Consider the following 21,542-nt stretch of genomic DNA (forward strand, 5'->3'; position numbering starts at 1 on the left):
TGCAAGGGCATTTTGGCCAGTTTCACTGACCTTTTCTTTACTGTTTGAGGGTAGTTTCATGCATTTTCTTAGGAAATAAGCAAGTTTTGGGTAGAATTTCACTTACATCTTGATTCAAGCAAACATTGTGAATTTTATATGATTTCATGAGAATTATACATGAATTTAATGACAAATTGGATGATGCACGACTCATAACTTGGATTAGAGCTTTGATGCACTTTATTTGCTTGATTTCAGGACAAAGGAAGCAAGAAAAAGCCACGTTAGTAGCCACGTTAGTCTAACTAACGTGACCACTAACATGGAATGGGAGCTAGCTTGCAACGTTAATGAGAAAAGTGATAAAAGAGAGGGATAGTTACCTCCACTTTCTTGAACATCTCTACCATTTTTGGGTCAAGTTCTACAAGCTTCTTGGTCCTTCTTGCCAATGTAGGAAATGGGATTGGTTGAGCCACTTCCTCTAAGACTTGCTCCTTTCTAGGGACTTCACTCCTTGGTTGAGGGTCTTCATCTTCAACTATCTTGTGTGCTTCCCCCTCCTCTTCTATTTCTTCTATCTCAACTCTATCCTCCTCTTGAGCAACTATCATTGGGCTAGGTGCCTTTGAGCCCCTCTCTTTCAATTGAGTTCTGGACCTCAAGGTTACGGCGTTGATGCCACCCTTGGAGTTGGGTAGAGGTTGAGAAGGTATGGCACTAGAGTTTGGTGCTTGAGGAGTGGAGGTAGAAGGTGGCTCCATACGAGCAATGAGGGCTTAGAGGGTGAAACTGAGGCCATTGAGACTTGAGTTGAGTGTATTTTGGATTTCTTTTTGCCCTTGGAGTATGGACCGGAGTGTCTCATCTTGATTTGAAGAAGGGGAAGGATAGGTGATTTATGGTGCTTGTGATTGGTTGGGTGGAGGTGGTTGTCTATGGGGTGGTATGTAGATTTAGTAGTTCCTTCCTTGGTTTGATTGTTGATTTGGAGGGTTTTGTGAGTATCGGTTTTGTGGATTGTTGGTGTTCCATCTTTGGTTTCCTCCATTGTCCCTACCTCCTTCTTGATAATTGTCCCGCCAACCTAGATTAGAGTTGTTACTCCCTTGGTTATAATTGCCTCCTTGTTGAGGGTACCCTTGGTTGAAATTTCTCCCTTGTGAATGGTATCCTTGATTAGCGCACTCATAGAAGGAGTGATCATAAAAGTTGTGGGTAGCCACTAGAGTGTTATCTTCTTGGAGGCTCGGACATTCATCCGTGTAGTGGGAGTAGCATGAGCAAATACCGCATACTTTTTGGGGGACCAATTGTTGGCTTTATTGGGGTTGAGGAGATGGTGGAGGTTGTTGTTAATTCACTTGGAGTTGCTTTAGAAGACTTGTCATCTCACACAAGGTTTTGGTAAGGGTGGCGGTCTCACCACTAGAAGAGACTTCATTCACGGCCTTTGGGCGGTTGATTCTCCGTCTAGCATGTTGAGTAGATTCGGCCAAGTCGGTAATGAAGTGCCATGCCTCCTCCGCCGTCCTATACTTTGACAAAGAACCATTGCTTGAGGCATCCAATAGATTCTTATCTTGCTCTCTCATGCCTTGGCACACATAGCTAAGCAATACTTAAGTGTCAATCATATGGTTGGGACATGAGTCAAGAAGTTTGCGAAACCACTCCCAATACTCATATAGGGTTTCCATCTCGCCTTGTACAATACATGAGATCTCCTTCCTCAGCTTGTCCGTCATTTCTACGGGCATGAATTTATCTAGGAACTCTCTTCTAAGCAAGTCCCAATCGGAGACAACATCACTATGTAAGGTATAAAACCACTCCTTGGCTCTTCCCTCAAGAGAGAAAGGAAAGGCAAACAACCATATAGCCACTTCATCGAATCCTTCCTGCCTAGTGGTCGAACATATACCATGAAAGTTCTTGAGGTGTCTAATTGGATCTTGTGCGGGAAGTCCATGAAACTTTGGTAGAAGATTGATGAGAGCGGTCTTGAGTTCAAAGTTTGCATTCAAGTCGGGATGAAGCACATGAAGAGGTTGGAGAACAAAGTCCGGTGCACCCATTTCCTTGAGAGTAACTCTCCTTGGAGTGGCCATATTGTCAACACCTAGATCAAAAGAAGAACTATTAGTAGTATCAACGGAAGAGTAATTAGTGCCTTCTTTGGATGACTATTCGGAATCCACCTCGGATATGGTTGGTGAATTGGTAAAAACCTTTTCACCTTCCTCAAAGGCTAACCGCCTCTGAGCTTGCCTAATATGAAGCAAAGTTCTTTCAATTTTTGAATCAAATGGTGCTAAGCTCGGATTAGGTAGTGAACGCGTCATACAATGAGGGAGATAAGAGGCTCGTGACATCAAATGGTACTTAAGCAAAGATTAATCCTAACTAACAATCAACCAAACAAACAATCAAGAGAGAAATGTAAGTATCCACATATTAACATATCTACACTAATCAATAGAATGGCACACATAAGCAATTCCCCGGCAACGGCGCCATTTTGATGAACGAAAATTCTTATGCCGGTATAGAAATTAGTAATGAATCCAATCGTGAGTATAGTCTAACCGACACGCAAATATTGCATCAAACAATTCTAAAATCTATGACCGAGAGTGTTGATCATGGGTTGTTCTCCCTAGAAATTGCCTTAGAATGCACATCATTGATTAGGAAGTCTTTTGTGGTTTTGAGAGTTGGTGCAAGAATTCAAACTAACAAAAGTAAACAACAATTAATTGAGATAAAAGCCTTGGCCAAGAATGAGTATTGGAAGTTCCATCATTGTAGTTTCCTTCAATTGTGATAAGAATTAATTATTGCTTCACTTAGTTAACCCCTTAATAATGGAAGAAAGTCAAGTGAAAGTAACTAACTTGAGTCACAAGTCCTAGCCTAACCCTAGGGAAGTCTAGTTTTAGTGAACTCCAAGTCAATTAGCAATTCTCAATTCCTAATCAACAATTGATATCCACTACTCAAGTGTCTCCAATAACTCAACCCCTAAGCCAAGTAAGAGAAATCTACTCCATAGCTAAGGTTGTCATTTCCACAAATAATTGGTAGGCAATCATAGAAGACATGATGAAATTGATAGAAAAGAATTGAATTAAAGCTGTCTAATTCAAGCAATCATCAAGAATCAAGCAACTGAATGAAATTCCTCAATTCATTAATCAAAATTCAAAGTAACAAGGTCACAAATCTATATCCAAGTGAATGAATTAAGAGAACACAAATTGAGAGTAGAAGAAGAGTAGATCTACAACTTGTATCAAAGTAAACGTGAACTAGCAATCGATCTCACCAAGAAATTAAAGGAAAATTGCAATGGAGAGAGTAAAATCCTAGAGAGAAGTTGGAGTTTCTCTCTCTAAAAGTAAAATGTAACTAACTACCCAAAATATCTAGAATAATGTCTAATTGTCCCAATCTCCCTAATCCTTGGTCTTCTTATGCTCTTCCCGCTAGAATTCTGCCGTAAAACAGGGCCTGCCCTTGCCTAAAATCGCTGGTCACGTTTTCTTCTTAAAAATCTCGTACGGCTATCGGCGCGTACGGGCACTATACGCGTACGCGTCCCTGGGGCTTTTGGCGATCCACGCGCAGGCGCGCAGTGCGCGCGCGCGTCCAAGGAGTTCTGGCCCAGCCATATAAACACATCGGCTTCTCATTTCGGCTCCACTGCGCCAGCTCTGAGGGTGCACATCCGCGCGTACGCGTACGGTGCGTGTGCGCGCCCATACCCAAATTTCAAAACTCTAATTTTTCCATGCTCCTTCCATTCATGCATGCTTCCTTCATCCTTCTTAGCCATTTTTGTCCTATAACTTCTGAAACCGCTTAACAAATGGGTCACGGCATCGAATGGTAATAGAGGAGGATGACGATATATCAATTTTAATGTAAAAGAAGCATGTTTTCATCTATAAAGCAAAATTAGGAAAGAAACACAAAATCATGCATTTTTATATGAATAAGTGTGGAAGATCATTGATAAAACCCTCAAAATCTATACATGATAAACCTTAAAAACGGGGTTTATCAGTTATGTGAATGTGAATGTGAAGTTCCTGAATTTTTGTGGGCTGAAGCCGTGAATACGGCATGCTACATCTTGAATAGAACAATCGTTAAAAAATTTTTGAATAAAACTCCTTATGAGTTGTGGAAAGGATTCCTACCAAATCTGAAATACTTTAATTTCTTTATGCAAATGCTTTATTTTAAATACTAAAGATAATTTAGAAAAATTTGATCCAAAGACTTATGAAAATATTTTTGTTGGTTACTCTACAACAAGCAAGGCCTATAGAGTATATCTTCAAGATGATAGAGTTATTAAGGAATCCATACATGTTTTCTTTTGTTTTCTAATTCCACTTCAAGTGTTCTGGAAGACTGTGATACAGGCAATCAAGTGGAGGACAACAAAAGTGAAGCCCAAAATCAAGAAAAAGGTGAATTTGGGCAACCTTATCCTGAATCAGCTGCTGTAGACGATTCTGTAGGAGACAATCTCATTTTATCTCTTGCAATTGCGGAAATTCCTGAGAATACCAGCACCAATAAACCGTCTCAAGTTGAAACTGTTCTAAACTCCCCAAGACCCTGTGAGTGGAGATTTTTAAAAAACTATTCACAAGAGTTCATCATCATAGGAGATCCCTCACAAGGTGTTACCACAAGATCATCTTCTAGAAGAGCCACAGAAGAAAACAATTTAGCTTTTCTTTCTCAAATTGAATCCTAAGATGTAAATGAAGCTCTTGGTGATCCTTCTTGGGTCAAAGCCATAGAAGAAGAGTAGCAACAATTTAAGAAGAATCAAGTGTAGACTCTTATATCCAATCCAATTGGAAAGAAGGTGACGAGCACCAAGTAGATTTTTAGGAACAAATTGGGTGAAGACGGAAGCATAGTAAGGAACAAAGCAAGATTGGTAGCTCAAGGATATGATCAAGATGAAGGAATAGATTTTGATGAATCTTTTGCACCAATGGCCCGAATGGAAGCTATAAGGCTTCTTCTTGCATATGCTGCCTATTGGGGTTTTAAGCTTTTCTAAAGGGATGTTAAGTGCACATTTTTGAATGGTATCATTGGTAGAGAAGTGTATGTGGTACAACCTCCTAGTTTTGAGAATAAAGAACTTTCAAACTATGTTTTCAAGCTTTCTAAAGTACTTTATGGTTTAAGACAAGCTCTAAGAGCTTAGTATGAAAGGCTTAGTTTTTCTTTTGAAAAATGATTTTCAAAGAGGTACCACTGACATTACTCTTTTTATTATAAACTTTCATGATTCTTTCATCCTAGTGCAAATTTATATTGATGATATAACTTTTGGTTCAGCCGATGTGTCCCTTTGTGTTGAGTTAGGTAAGCTCATGACCAGTGAATTTGATATGAGCATGCTGGGTGAACTTAACTTTTTTCTTGGGCTTCAAATAAAATAAACTTCAAATGGAATTTTTGTACATCAAGAGAAGTATGCCAAGGAACTAGTTAAGAAATTTGGATTGAAAAATGTCAAACCCATGGGTACTCCAATGCATCTAAACTCACGGTTAGAAAAGGAAGAAACTGGGAAAGATATTGATGAAACAAGGTTTAGAAGAATGATAGGTTCACTTATGTATCTTACATCCTCTAGACCGGACATTGCGCAAAGTGCTGGAGTTTGTTCAAGATTCCAATTCCAACCAAAAGAATAACATATTTTTGCAGTTAAAAGATTCATTAGATATATACATGGCACATCCAACTTTGGTTTATGGTATCCTAGGTCTGATGAGTTTTTTGTAGTTGGGTATTGAGATGCAGATTTTGTTGGAGATAGAATGGATAGAAGAAGCACATCTGGCATTTGCTATTTTCTAGGCAGATCTCTGAATGTATGGTTAAACAAAAAGTAGTCTACAGTAGTACTCTCTACTCAAAGTCACCCAAGTTACCAACCCAAGGCAAGAATGCAAAAATCTACTCTAAAACTAATTCAAGTATTTTATCAAACACCTAGAGTGCATAAACATAAAGTATCATAAATTACAAGAATTAGTAAAATCTATAGCTACCAAATACAATAAATTAATAACAACAACTCAATTAAGCATCAAGAAAACATAAAACATCAAATTGTATTAAAGAAAATTGAAATTAACAAGAGAGTTCATCAACTAAAATTAGCAAAAATGAGATTAACAAGAGTAGGAAAATTAAGACACTAGAATAAGAAAATATGAAGAAAATTATACTACAACAAGATCAAAATCTAAAATTAAAGAGAAAACTAAGCAAAAAACCCCAAATTCTAGAGAGAAGTTGGAGCATCTCTCTCTAGAATTGGCCTAAACATAATGTAAAACTAAACTAACACTACTTGGTTCATTCCTCCTTTAATCTTTGGTTCAATAGCATCAGAAATGAGTTGGATTAGGCCCAAAATGGGCTCCAAATCGCGAGTCACGTGCTTCTTTAATGATGCATGTTTTTGGTGTCCCGCGTACGCGAGATATGACTGCGTATGCGAACAGCTTAACTCAACATCCACTATAGACATATGTATATATCATTTTGAAGCCCTAGATGTTAGCTTTCTAATATCACTAGAACCACCTCATTCAAAACTCTATAGCTCAAGTTATAGTCACTTTAGTACAAAGAGGTCAGGATTAACAGCTCTACAAATCCTTCACTTCTTCATGAATTCTCCACTTTTGCATGTTTTTTCTTCATCCTTGCCTTCTAAAACTTAAATCACTTAACAAATACATCAAGGAATCAAATGGAATAAGGATGGATTAAATTTGACAATTTAAAGGCATAAAAACTATATTTTTCACAATCAAGTACAATTAGGAGAAATTCACAAAAGCATGCATTTTTCATGAATAAATGTAAGATACGTTGATAAATTCTACTCTTTTCTAACCAAAATTAATCGTAAAATATGGATTTATCAGTGTGAGCCTCATTGGTTTTGCCATACATTAAAAAAAATTTTGGTTTTCTTTTCTGCACTTTAAATTAGTATTTTAAAAATACAATATTTTCAACCTTGGGTCAAATACTTTTCAATCAACTCTTCATTGGATTCTGTACTTCTCTTTTTCTAAAAACACTCTTTAACTTGCTGCAATTGCATAACTCTTCATATATCTTTCATGTATCTTCACAAGGACATGTATCTTTGCAAGTCGAAGAGACATTTGTTGGATAAGTAATGAGTGAACTAAATTTTTTAGTGCAGAGAAAAAAACATGGACCATACTTGAATCTTATTACATATGTGGTTCCTTTTGTTTTTTGAAATCTTCTTTCTGAGCCATATGAGCTATTACCAAGGATTGGTCCTTCATCATCTTTTAAATTTTTTTGCATATCTTGATTTTATTGGTACTGGTAGTACTACTTTGCTATAGCTATGATGTTTTTTTTTTAAACATTACCTTCATTTGTTTTCTAGATTATTTCCACAATATTTCAAGAATGCAACATTTGATTTTCACATGCCTCTAATATTGTTTTGCAGGTTTTATTCTTTGTTTTATTTTTTACCCAGCTTAATGACAAAAGGGAGAGAAAATGTATATATGATGCTTGATGAGGCTTACTGAGATTATTGGTTATTAATTATGATTACCCTTGTGATTGTGAACTGAACTCGTTTGACTTTAAGTCATTTGAACTTCATGGATACTTATGTGCTTTTGATTATGTTGTGCTTATACTTGTGTTGCTGAATTGTTGCTTACCATGCTGCCATACAAGATCATTTTTAAATAGTTTGCAATATTTGCTTGTATGAATTATTCTATTTTTGTGCAACCATGGAATTGTAGATAAGTATGTATGTACATTGGATTGTTTTGTTGGCATTATTGTTTGTGTCCTCATGTTAAGCGATAAGCATATATTAAGAGGGAGCAACCCTTATGGAAGAAAGGGGGAGCAACCCTTATGAAAGAGAGGGGAGCACATCAGGTTAATCTGGTATCATCAAAGGAAAGTCTCTGAACCTTTTCTATTTCAATTCCTTTAATTATTACCTCATATATTATGTTTGACATCAAGAGGGAGATTGTTGAGTTTAGGAAACAATAAAATTAATCATGATGACAATCATTGCTTTTAGTTGGGTTAAAATCTCAATTGGGTTTGATCCTTGCATTTAGTAATGCAGACCCATGTTTCATTGTGAAGCCCAAACAAAGAAGACAAATAGCCCAACTAGAAGACCCAAATACAACCAAGGTTGCTAAATGGAGATAAGTCCATAATCCAACCCATTGCCATTCAGAAAAAAAGAAAAGCAACCTCCAGTTGGTGGTGTTATGGTGTTTCGGGTAAAGCACAAAAAGAAAGAGAAGCTCACTTTTTCACTAAGCACAAAAGGGGAAGGAAGGAAAAGCAAATCTTGGAAGCTATATCAAATCAAATGGGAGCCAAAAGCAACATGTTCAAGTCAATCTAAATCAGAAGAAAAAGGTAAAATATTTCTATAAACATGCAAGTTAATTACTTATTAGTTTCACCTTCCCCTCTACACAACCATTTCAGGTAACATGAAAAAAAGTGGAGGTTACTCTGATCTGCTGTGAAGCAATGGCTAATACTAGAACTTGGGGCCAAAGCACAAGATTAAGGACTTAGATTTGATAGATTTTGATTCATTTACTCAACTGCCCAGCCAGATTTTGATTCATTTGCATTCATTCCTTTGATTTAGCCATCATATCCTTCCTCAAATTCTAGTCTTCTCTGATACATCTTCTACCCACTCCGCTAGTTACTGATTCCTGTTGAACTTCCACACTCTTGTTATCATTCAGCACTTTACGTGCTGCCTCCTCCTCTTCTGATTCAGAAAAACCCATCTCTTCTTCCCCTGTCTGCCCAGCGATCCAGAGTTCTAACTGTAGCAACACAATTTTTATTACGTCATGACAATATTAAAAATCGAGCGTTACTAACTTGCCTTTAAAAAAACTTAGCTAATAATTATTATTAAGCTTGTAATCGAATTATCACGTGATATATATATATTATTTTTCTTTTTAAAAAAATGATTTCAATGACTGCAGAAAATTAAACAGACATAAACAAAAATACGAAAATAAATTGAGCAACACTCACAGGGTAAATATGATAATTATATATCATGTACACTATATATAACTAGTCAGTGTACCTCTTCCATACAGCTTGTGACTATATATATATATATATATATATACCTCAAGTTTGGTGTCTAATTTTCTTTTCTATTTTAATCCTACTAAGTGCCAACATAATCCAAAACTAAATTTACAGTTATGCATTTCACTATCAGTTACAAAAAAAATTCACATGTAACTTCTTTCTCAATCCTCCACTTAAATAATCTATTTTTTTATCATTTCTTTAATTTTCTTTACTCCTCTTACTCAACTCTAACATTTTTACCTTTTGAATAACTCTTTAGACAACTTCCTAAAATAGACTATGACTATAATAAATGTTGGTTTTAGAAGCATGTACGAAAAGAACAAGAGAATAATTTGTGATGAAAGAAGTGTTCAATTATCATCAATAGTAGTGATAAATAATTTTTGGTAAATTTTATTATATTTTGTGATATTCATTTAAATTATATTTTATTTAGTTTTATCTTAGCTTTAGTTTGTACCGTTTTGTTCTGAGTACAATGTACTCTGTAGTTTCACTCTAATTATTTTATTAGAGTTTTTGTTATAGTTTCTTAAAAAAAATTATCATTTTTGTATTTCTTTTGATGTTTTTCTTCTCCTTTCTTTAACATTTTCAATTGAATTGTCTACATCCTCCTCCTTTGTCTTCCTCCACTGCGGTTACAAATTTTTTTTTCAATTTACTTACTCAATTTATATTTTTAATCTATTTTTTATTTTTTTAATTTGTTACCAATTTTTCACGTAGACAAATAGTGTTATGTCTTTTTCTCTCATTAATTTGATTTGACAAAAAAAATAGTTTCTTTACATTTTACATGTACATTTTATTTATTTTTTTGACATGTTTGTATTTAATTATCTATCAACGATGGAATGAAAAAATTTTATAAATATTTTTTAAACATTTTTCTTTTTAAATTGCTTTTAATGGGATAATTTTTTTTTAATTTTCTAAAATACTTGATTACTTAGAATATTGTATTTAAAATTTGAGTATATAAATATTTTTAAATTAAACTAAAATAAATAAATTATATTACAAAAAAGTTTATTAATTTTATCTTTTACAATATTATTTGTTCGGCATAATGACTTAGTTATTTAATTAGTATATAATGCATGCAAGAAAATCACACCTATCAAGTGTTTCTTAAAATATTAGTATACTAATTTTCTATATAATTAATTATTTAGAGTACTAGATTTGATATTTAATTATGTAAAGTATTGTATTTGTCATATAGAAAATAATAGCAAGAAAGAATAGTGTTTAATATAGTAAGGGATATAATAAAAATATAAATTAATAATTTTGAAAAAATAATAAAATTAAAGATAATTTAAAAAATTAAATATAAAATTAAAAAAAATAAAATATTTTTTAACAATTGAAATTATGCATGAAGATAGAGAGTGCTTTGAATATAAATTTTTATTTCGACTTCAAATTAAATACTAACTAAAAATAAATAATTAAACTTAATAACGTTTAAAAATAGTTAATTTGTAAATAATATTTTTAAATTTTTATTTTAATTTTGTTACACATAATTTTTAATTGAATAATCTTGAAGGGTTTATATATTTATTTTTATGGTCAGTAAATCTGGCCGTTTTCAAAGACTAAAGAGTTATTGATAAAAAGATATATGATGAATTACGAAAAAATTTTGTCAGATACACAATTTTATACTCTCTTATTTTATTTATTAATTATTCTTATATTTTGATATTTAAAAACGAAAAAAGTAAGCATTTTCATTTATTCTATTTTTTCACTATTTATAAAAAAATGAAGATCTCTTCGTATTTAAATTCATATTTTGGCCTACTATTTAAAAAAGAAGAAGACAAATATGAGTATCCATGACATTTAAGTAAAAATTATCTTCTGTAAATAACTAACATGTATTTTGGTTTATATATACTCTTTTTGAATCAAAATAATGTTATTATTATTTTTTTTTAATTATATTTTGGTTTATAGTAATTTTAATTTTAATAAAATATGATATAAATAAAGCCACATCAACATTAAAATAAAAAAATACTTATCTAACAAATTTGAAGAGTAAATGATATATTAACAAAAAAATAAAATTAATTTCTTAAAAACAATAGAAAAGCGGCTGAACAGGCACAACGTGCCTATTGAGCCGCTAGTATATATAACACGGGCCCTAGTCCAAAAAAAAAAAACCCCTAATCTGGCACCTGAACAAGCCTAGCAAAACTATACAACTCCTAAACTCTCGGTGGATCTATCCAAAAGTGAGAGACTACAACACAAAATCTATACTAATATGTAACACTCCCAAAATATGTTGTCAACCTCAAACCGTCAGTCATCGCTATTCGAAGATGATATTTTTATCACATCTGGGTACCCCTCAGGATCCTCATTATCATCGTCCGAAATCTCTATAACCTTTGAAACCTCTTTGATGCTACTATCACTACTCAAATCATATGTACATGCCCATCAATGGACACAGGTCTGTTCACAGGTGATGTATCCAAAGTATCTACAGAAAGTCCAGACTACTCTCCGGTCTATGCACTAGACGAAGGTAATGAAACCGGCTCTAGAGGAACATTCCGCTCAAGCACGTGCTGCTCAACTGGGTTCGGCAGGGGAACAATCTGGTCCTCGGGCTGTACAGGATGAGGGTATCTAGGTCCATTAGGAAACAGATGATGTGGAGCATCCAAATGAAGCCAAGATAAAGGAAACTCGTAGGGGGCGTTAGGTTCAAAGAAAGGAGTGTTGATCAGATTCTGGAAGGGATGGTCATGTAACACATACAGTCGTACTCGAAGCTCAGCGGCTACTATGTAAAAACTATAATGCATCGGGTCCTCGTATATGTAGGGGTCGTCCAACTCATAGAAGATCACTCCCGTCTCCATGTAAAGAAGGAAAAGAAAGGTTAAGAATTATGAAGTCCTTAGTTGGGTCGGGATAGCCAGTTAGGTTCATCATTTTATTAAATACTCAGCCATAGCAACAATCAAAAAGCACAACCAGGCATAATAATTAAAGAACATAGAAATCAGATATAACACACACATAATTACAGAAAACACAATTCACAGAAAATATGCACAAACAATCATAATGCATGCCTATTCCTAGTGCAAGTAATGAGCTCATCTGTTGGTTTCTACCCACTCCCGACATAACCCAGCAACTTTTTTCTGAGCATGACTTTCCATTTAGCATAACCTCTGTAAACAACCTCTACCTTACAGGTGTGCCTTTCTTGAGCTAATGTACGCAAACATAACCTCTGTAAGCAACCTCTGTCTTATAGGTACGGCTCTTCCTAACCGATGTATGTACTGATAACCTCTGTAAGGACACCACCTTACAGGTGCGACCCTCTATGGATGATGTATCCTTAGAGAGCAACTTCTCAGTGAAATTACCACCATACATTTGCTCGTTTTCACCAATAAACAACTATTGCAGCTCGTTCTCAACCTCAAACAATATCTCTGCTCATTTTCTTTCTTTTTTTTCTTCTATTTTTTCTGTCTTCAGTCTTTTACTTTATTATTCTCAATATATCAAATCTTGTTCGCACTATTCTCTCGCATTTCCCTAAATATCTTATGAAAAGAGAATTGTAAGATTCTCAACATAACTCTATATTTTTAATATTTTTAAAGAGTCTTATTATTTTACTTTTCTTTTCTTACTTAATAAAAATAATGGCTTTAATACAAATATACTAATTAAATAGGTATAAATACAATAATATTAAAGAAGTATTAATATTTAATATTTCTAATTTGATATACAAAAACTAGTTTCATTAAATCTTTATTCTTTAACTTTTAGAAATTATATTTTAAACCTAAGTTTTTAAGTATTTTATTTTTAGCCCAATATTTTTAGAAAATATTAACTAAATCTCAGATATATTAATATTTACAAAAGTAACCCAGAATTTTTATAGAATACCCGTTTATCTCTAAACTCTTACTTTTTACTCAAAATACCCCAAAACTTATATAATTACAAAATCAACCTCAATCTTTTATCAAATTACAATTTCATTCTCAAAATTTTTATGTTGGTGATAAAACAACTCTCCAAAATCGAAACCTTTCTTGTGACTTTCTTCAAAATATATACTTAATTTTTAATCTGTTTTTTAGCTTTACGGTTACCGATTTTTCATAATTTTTAATTTAATCTCGCGACCATCAAACCTCATCAATATGTATCAATATCCTATATTGCAATAGCACCAAAAATCATCAATAATACCCCAGCTGGGCTGTTCTCACATGGCCGAACCATAGGTCTCAAGAAAACAACAATAATTCAACAAACTTCAACATAAAATCAATCAAACTTAAATAATAATCAATCAAACTAATATTCACTTATCGCATTCACATTTAATCAGTACAAAATTATCAAATCTTATCTTCGTGCGAAAATCACAACAACCGAAACTCCAGAAAGGTTTCTGACCAAACAATTGAAAAATAAAACGTCAAAAATCGACTACTCCATCTTTACCTTACTTGGCTGAACCATACAAGCTTGGAAGAGAGCTTAACCGTCGATTTCTCCCGAACAAAAGTGGCGTCAACGTGAAGAAAAAGATACAAATACTTTAATCGGATTAAATTTTTTATCGGAGTTACAAAGCTTAAGAAATCGAACTCGAAAGTTTTTGAAGGGTTACGGTTTCTTTGGTGTTAATAATGATGCTTTAGTGGTAAGTGACACATGGGATTAGATGTGAAGGTTTAAGGTTGCTGAGTCAACAATTTAAATTATAAATATTTTAAACGGATAATTATAAAAAAATATATAATATATTAAAACATAAATAATAATATATAAGTAATAATATATGCAGGCTTATATATAGATACTAAATAATAAAATTTAAATGGTATCACATATAAAAAAAATATTTAATAATAAAATAAAATTAATTAAAAATAGTCAAAATTTATCTTATTTAATATTTATTAATTTTAATAACAATTAATAAATACTAAATAAAATAAATTTTAATTTTTTTTTCTTCCTATTATTACTGGCTATAAATGCCGGCTATAAATACGTCAAAAAAGAATTTACCTTAAATAAATGAATATTGCATTCTCTTGAAGGCATTATAACATTCGCATACAAAACATAGAGGTGGTCATAAAGTAGTTAAAGTGTATATAAGGTAGCGTTTGGTGGAGAGACAGAGACGAAAAGACTGAGACTGAGAGACAAAGACTAAGAGACAAGGATTGAAATAAATCTCAGTATTCTGTTTGGTGTAAAATAGGAGACAGGAATTAAAACAAGAATGAAATTCTAATTTAATTTGTACAAAGGGTAAAATTGGAATTAATTAATTGAAATGAACGTATTTTAGGTATAAAATGTTATTAAAGTTTCAGTCTCCATCTCTAAAAATTTCAGTCCCCTGTGTCCCTACTTTTTGGAAGTACTGAAATACTGAAATTTTAGAGACAGAGACAGAAATTTTAGTACCAATCTCTGAACTAACAAACACGATACTGAGTCTCAGTCTCTCAGTCTCTGTCTCAGTACCTCAAAACAAACGCTACCTAAAAGTTCATGAGTACTGATCAGGGATGACAGTGGAGGTTGATCGCAGGATGCAATATAAACAAAATAATAAAAAGGATGACGGGAAGAGGTCATTGGCCCCAACCATTGAACATGATAATTTTTTTTTTTTCTTAATTTAACAAGCAAGCAAGCAACAAGGGGGCGGGGGAGTGTTGTTGAGGTGCTTAGGTTCATTGTAGCGACAATTCCACATTCCAAAAAGGCAAAAAGCATAACGAAAGATGTATTATTTACGAAGACAGAATCAAAGAGAAAGACAAGCAGGGCAATGGACTAAGCCATTTTCGTTGCAATTAGGGCACCTTTCCTTGGAAGGAAGCTTGCAGCTGCCACCACAATCCAAACAAGGAACAAACCTGGCTCCACCACACCCTCCACACGCCTGCCTACCAAGGCCTCTCTCGACACCACTCGCATTCAGAATCCTTCTGAGTCGACCCGTCTCTTGCAGCTCCACCAACTCGCTCAACCCACCCACGTACCTTCCCTTCACGAACACCCGGGGCAGCCGAACCTGCTCCTCTTCCGGCAGCACCTCCTTCAGCTCCCGAAGGAATTCACCGTGCAGTGACACGTCCCTCTCGTCGATTACCACCCTCTGCCCTTCCAGAACCTCCCTCGCTCTGTTGCACTCCTCGTACGTCTTCCGAACTCCCCCCAGAGACGTTGTGTAAAGCACCACCGCCTCCTCTCCCCCCGGCGGGCACTTCTCCGGGAACGAACTCAGCGGGTCCCGACTTATCTTCTCGTACGCTGATTCCTTTTCTTCCTTTTGCCTCTCCATCCTGTCCCTCACTATGAAGATGTTGTCTTTCACCGGTTTGATTCTCACCCCTCCTTCTTCCGCTTCCTCTTCCTTTCCAGATGTTCTTATTGGTGCAGGCGGTGGTTGTTTATTGAACTCCTTTTTGTTCAACTTCCAGTTGGTGGTGGCAGCTTTGGTCAACTCTGGCTTGGGTTTGGGGTTTAACTTGGCGTCTAATTCTTCCAGTGTGTGAAACGACATGGTTTTGCGGGGCTGTGGATGTGGATTTAGTTTTTGTGGCGGTTCCTCGGGCGGTTGTAAGGGCTTGTTGAGGTCTTGGAGGGCTTTGCTAACTTCGTCCCATGATTGGGGAGCTTCGGTTGAATCAAGCATGTTGAGCTTGTGGAGAATAGGGGCGGGCACGTGGGTGTGGATGGGCTTCTCGTCCTGATGGATTTGGGGAGTGTTGTTGAGGTGCTTGAGCCATGGCTCCTCTATGGCGTTAATGTCGAAAACAGCGAAGCTCGTCGGTGCTGGACGGTATACGCCTGCGTTGGCGGGGTCGATACCCTTTGAGGAGGCGCACCCCATCTTTGTTTTTCTCAGCGAATGAATGCCTCAGGAGATAAGGTATACTACTCCACAGAATAGATATAGGAACAAAAGTAGAGTATGTAATAGTAGTTGCAGTCACACGGTAATTTAATGAATGAATAAGTGAGTGAGCAAGCTAAGCAAGTAAGCATATTTGTCCACTGACTAATCTTGTCCTATCTATCTATCCCACATCAATACTTATCATATTTTACTCTTGTGTATATAATTTAGGAGATTGTTATGGTACTTATAAAAGAGAGTGCTTAATTTGTCCAAAAAATATATATAAAAAATTAATATTTAATTTAAAAATATAAAAATAAATCATTTTTAAATATTTAAAATTTATTATAAAAATAAATTAGACAAAATTTAAATATTAATTAATAAACACCGCAAAATTCACTTATAACTAATGTCAATTTACAGAAATTATTATCCCGTATAATGTATATATAGAAATTAAAGCAGCCACACATATGATTGAACAAGGTAATGTAATCTCATCTAATCTAATGATATAATTATATGGTGGGATACTTACATGGAGATTGATAGATGCGTGGTGCGTGTTTTATGTAATGTAATATATTAGTATGTGGCTTGGGAAGAGGGATGGGATTGTCATTGTTTGGTTTAGTAATATTATTGATTCGACAAAGCTTAGAGAACCTTACGATAATGTCTGGTGTTGGTGTTATTAACGTGGAGATAGCAAGCATCGCCGCTCGGAATAACGAATAGATGTTTGTTAGGTCATAATGTCGCGTTCAGTGGGAGTCTGCTTCAATCACGCCTGTGGTTGTGGACTACTGCACTTTGTGTGGCCACTGCCCACTTCCAAGTTCCAATACATGCTGCTTTCTTTTTTTGTGCCATATCATTAATACATACAAATATCATGCATAGCATATCACACCAAAACAAAACAAAAAGGTTTCTCATCTTTTTATTCATCTGAGTTTATCTCATATTTTGTCTCATTTTTTGGGCCTCTTAATCATTCCTTCAGCCCAGCCCAAATACTGAAATCAGTTCTCATAATCAGCACAATGATATACTTCAGAACAATGAAATCCTGTCCATTCGTTAAACGATATGATCTCTCTCAAAAAGAGTTTCTCAGTTATGTTTTACTAGCTGCTGGTGTCATCGCTTTTCTATTGAGTTAAAAAAAATATTTTTATATTTTTATTTTTAAAATTATAAATTTAATATCAATAATTAAAAAATAAATTATAAAAAAATATTTTAAATTATTTAATATATATAAAAAGTATAAAATAATAAATTTAAATTAAAAAATAAAAAAAGAATTATGTTGTTATTATATGTGATAAAATTAAGATAAAGATTTACTAATATTATTTATAAATTAGTTATTTATATATTAAATTTACTTATTTTTTAATTATATTTAATTTAAAATAAATTTATAAATTTATATTCATATTTAAAACATTCTTTTAGAAGATACACAATTTTAATAGATAAAAATATATTTTTTTAATTTTATATTGAACATTTTTAATTATCTTAAATTTTATTATTATTTTAAAATTATTAATTTTTATTTTGATTATATCATCTCATCATACTAAGCACTATTATTTTTTCTTATTATTTTTTTACATGTATAATTATTATTGTCTCACCGTCATTATTATATCGTCTTGTTTTATTGTCCTTCCTTATTTTCTTCTTCTATTAATCCCAATCGCAATCAATTATCACCGTACCATTCTCACAACTCTCATTTTTGTTTAGGGCAATGCTACGTAACCAAAATATTATAGATAATAAATAAAGGTATATGACTAATAGTATTTGCGTTTATAAGAGAGTGTGAATCACTCTCCTAATTTAATTGACGCAATTAATTTCTTTTTATCATTAATTATCTTTCCTTATTTAATTATATTAAAAGTTAATTCCAAATTTAATGTGAATCAGATTGCGAAAATTTTTCCTTCATTATTATTACATGTATTTATAATTGTATAATTTTTTTCCTCCAAATAAAAATTTCAAATTCTTATATTTTTAATTAAAAAAAAAACTCAAATCACCTCAACACATTTTATAAAAAATAAAATATTTTAAATTTGATCAATTTTTATTTATTGAAAATTAAAAATATCTAAAATTGTTGGTTCATGACCTACAAAATAAAATAATAAATAATAATAAATTAGCACCAATTTATTGATTATGGATATTATATATATATAATTATAAATATTATACGTATAAAAATATGGATGTTAAATTAGAGAATTTAACAACTTCTGGTATACAACTCATATTTTACATATAGGCTATTATAAAATAAAAAAATTAAAATTAAAAAATAAAATTTAAAAAATAATTATTAACTCGTCGTATTAAAATCAATAAATAAGTATACATATGAATAGTAAATAAAAAATATTAAAATTATGACCCTTTGGTGTACATGTAAGATAATTTGAAATATATAACAAGACACATAGTTTAAAATTTGGTAATATTAATTGTAAAAATTTGTTAATTATAAATATTATATGTATGAAATTATGAATGTTATGAGTATGAAATTATGGATGTTATTAATATAAAATTTTGGATGTTATGTGTATCTTACTTAATTATGGATGTTATGTGTATGAACTTGTGGATGTTATGAATAAATTTGTCAATTGAATAAATTAATTTAGGTATTTGATATTTTTTTTTCAAATCTAATTATAGTAAAATTTAGAAATATATGTGAATTAAAATAAATCATTTTTACTTTGAAAAACATGAAATAAATTTTTAAATTATTAAAGACGGTGATTTAAAAAATTATACGTTGATTTAAATGTATAATGTCTTCAAAAACAAAATATTAAAATATTTTGAATCATGATTTATTAGTATATATGTAAAATAATTTGAACTACATAATAAAATATAGTTTAAATAATTGATGATAAATACCATAACGGACAAAGAATCAATTGCAATTATTTAATGTAATTGATATTATAATTACCGTTCTTAAATATAATTATGATTAATCTTTATTGTATTTTTATATATAAAAATCAAATTATAAAAAGGAATATTAAGTATTGATTACAATAGTGCCTAATAAAAAGGGATATAATTTTCTAATTAATATCATTAATTAGCAGATTTGATAAGAACGGTGATAAGTAGAATGAACGGTGATAAATAGAATGATAAGAGAGTGAAGTAAAAAATAAAAATGTTATTAAGTGATATAAATGAAGTAAAATATGGAAAGTTTTGGCTGATTATGGCTGAAAAATTTTGGTTACCAAACTTTTTCCTTTTGTTTATCACTTTGATTCATACATATCTATTGTGTTAATTTTTGAGTTGTTATAAAGATTTGTTAAAAGAATTATTTTCTTATTTGATTTAGATATCTAAATCTATAACTATTATATAAATAGTTAAATACTTATTTTTTATACTTACTTGTTAAGTCATATTTTATCATTTAAAAAAATTAAGATATCAAGCATTCAAAAGTTTTGTATAAAATAATAAAATAAAAAATAAAAAATTTATAAGTTATTTAATTTTTTTAATATATAGAATAATTGGATTTAAATTAATTTAGATATAATACTAAAATCATTACGTTGTTACTATGTATAACAATGAAGATATAATTTATAAATATTTGTAAATTTATTCATTTCTCAATTATAAATTTATAAAAAATTATATTTAAATCAATCTTTCTTTTGCATTATTTTAATAGCTAAAAAAATTTTATTTCTTATAATTTTAAATTCAACATTTTAAATTATCTTTAGTTTTATTATTCTTTTAAAATTTTTAATTTTTAGTTTCATTATTCTTTTTTCTGACCATTATCTATTTATATATGCCTCACCACCATTCTTATATTAGCTTGTTCTCTCTTTATTTCTCGGTTTTTTATTCTCTTTCTATCTTCTCTTCAATTGCAATTAATTACCATCATATATTAGTTCGTAATTATTACACTCAAAAGTGAATACTAATTTAAAAATAAAATTCAAAAAAAAATCTCATAATTCTTATGTGAATTATCTATACTCCTATAAATGTAACGAATGAGTAAATTTAACTTTTTTTTATTATGAGTATTTTTTTTTATTATCTGATGCATACAAAGTCACATGTTTTCATTTATGATAAAAGTTAAAAATTAAAATTAAATGACATTAGTACTTTTTGGTTTAATAAAATTAAAATAAAGTACAAAAATAAGGATAAAAACTAAAAAAATAGATGGCTCTAGAGAAGGATAATGTTAAATTTTATGTCATTATATATGAGAACAGTGATTTATTTTATTATATTTATTTTTGTGCTAAATAACAAAAAAATTAAATTTTATGTCTATTTTTTATTACTTGTTTTACTTATCTATAGTTGTTTAGATTAGACTTTATAGTTATTGAGTCATGTTTAGTTCCAACAAAAAAAATAGTTATAAATTTATTTTCACTTTTTTTTATTAGAGTACATCTATTATATCATCATCATGATTTTAATAATTGATATAAAATTTAAAAAATTAAATAAACATATATTTATTTTGATTAAATCCAAGAGTGAATTATATATATATTTCTATAGTCAAGAAATAGATTTAACTTTTTTTATAATAAATAATTTTTCAATCATCTAATTTATAAAAAAAAAGTCTCATCTTTTTATTTATCCTAAAGGTTAAATATTAAAACTAATATTAAAACTTTTTTTATTAATAAAAACTAAAATAAAATATAAAAATAATCCTTGAATAAAAATAAAAATACAAAATTTTGAATCTCAAAATATAAAATGATTATAAGATAAAAAAAATCACTTAACTTTTTTCAGGCAAATTATATTAGTTTTACGATCTATTTAAGTGAAATGAGAAGGATGTAAGAGAAGATGGATAAAAATTTTTTTTTTATGATTATGCAGAATATGAGATGATAAATAGTAAGGGAGGTAAGAGATAATGATAGAGGTTCCGTGAATATGAATTAATGAGATAAGAGAGAACATGAATGTATGTGATAAAAGAGAAGATGAAGTAGTGGAAGTTTTTTAACGTAGAATAACTGACATACAGTGGGGTGGATTATTAGAAAGGGCAAAATTGAAAAAAAAATTGGACACCAAAACAGGTTTTGCCATTATATATTGTTATAGAACAATCATCTAATTTATAAAAAAAGTCTCATCTTTTTATTTATCCTAAAAGTTAAATATTAAAACTAATATTAATACTTTTTTTATTAATAAAACTAAAATAAAATATAAAAATAATTCTTGAATAAAAATAAAAATACAAAATTTTGAATCTCAAAATATAAAATGATTATAAGATAAAAAAAATTACTTAACTTTT

At 31.2% G+C, this 21,542-nt stretch overlaps 1 protein-coding gene across 1 annotated transcript; it reads right to left on the reverse strand.

Moving 5' to 3' along the window:
* Nucleotides 1–14,866: 14,866 nt before the first annotated feature.
* Nucleotides 14,867–16,370, reverse strand: LOC107630683 (Glutaredoxin family protein). Its single transcript, XM_016333887.3, has one exon. The coding sequence runs from the start codon at nt 16,145–16,147 to the stop codon at nt 15,056–15,058; it is 1,092 nt and encodes a 363-aa protein (XP_016189373.1). The 5' UTR covers nt 16,148–16,370; the 3' UTR covers nt 14,867–15,055.
* Between the last annotated feature and the right edge of the window lie 5,172 nt (nt 16,371–21,542).

This window comes from Arachis ipaensis, chromosome B3 (genome assembly GCF_059453495.1).
Source record: "Arachis ipaensis isolate K30076 ecotype BB chromosome B3, ASM5945349v1, whole genome shotgun sequence".
Lineage (NCBI taxonomy): Eukaryota > Viridiplantae > Streptophyta > Magnoliopsida > Fabales > Fabaceae > Arachis > Arachis ipaensis.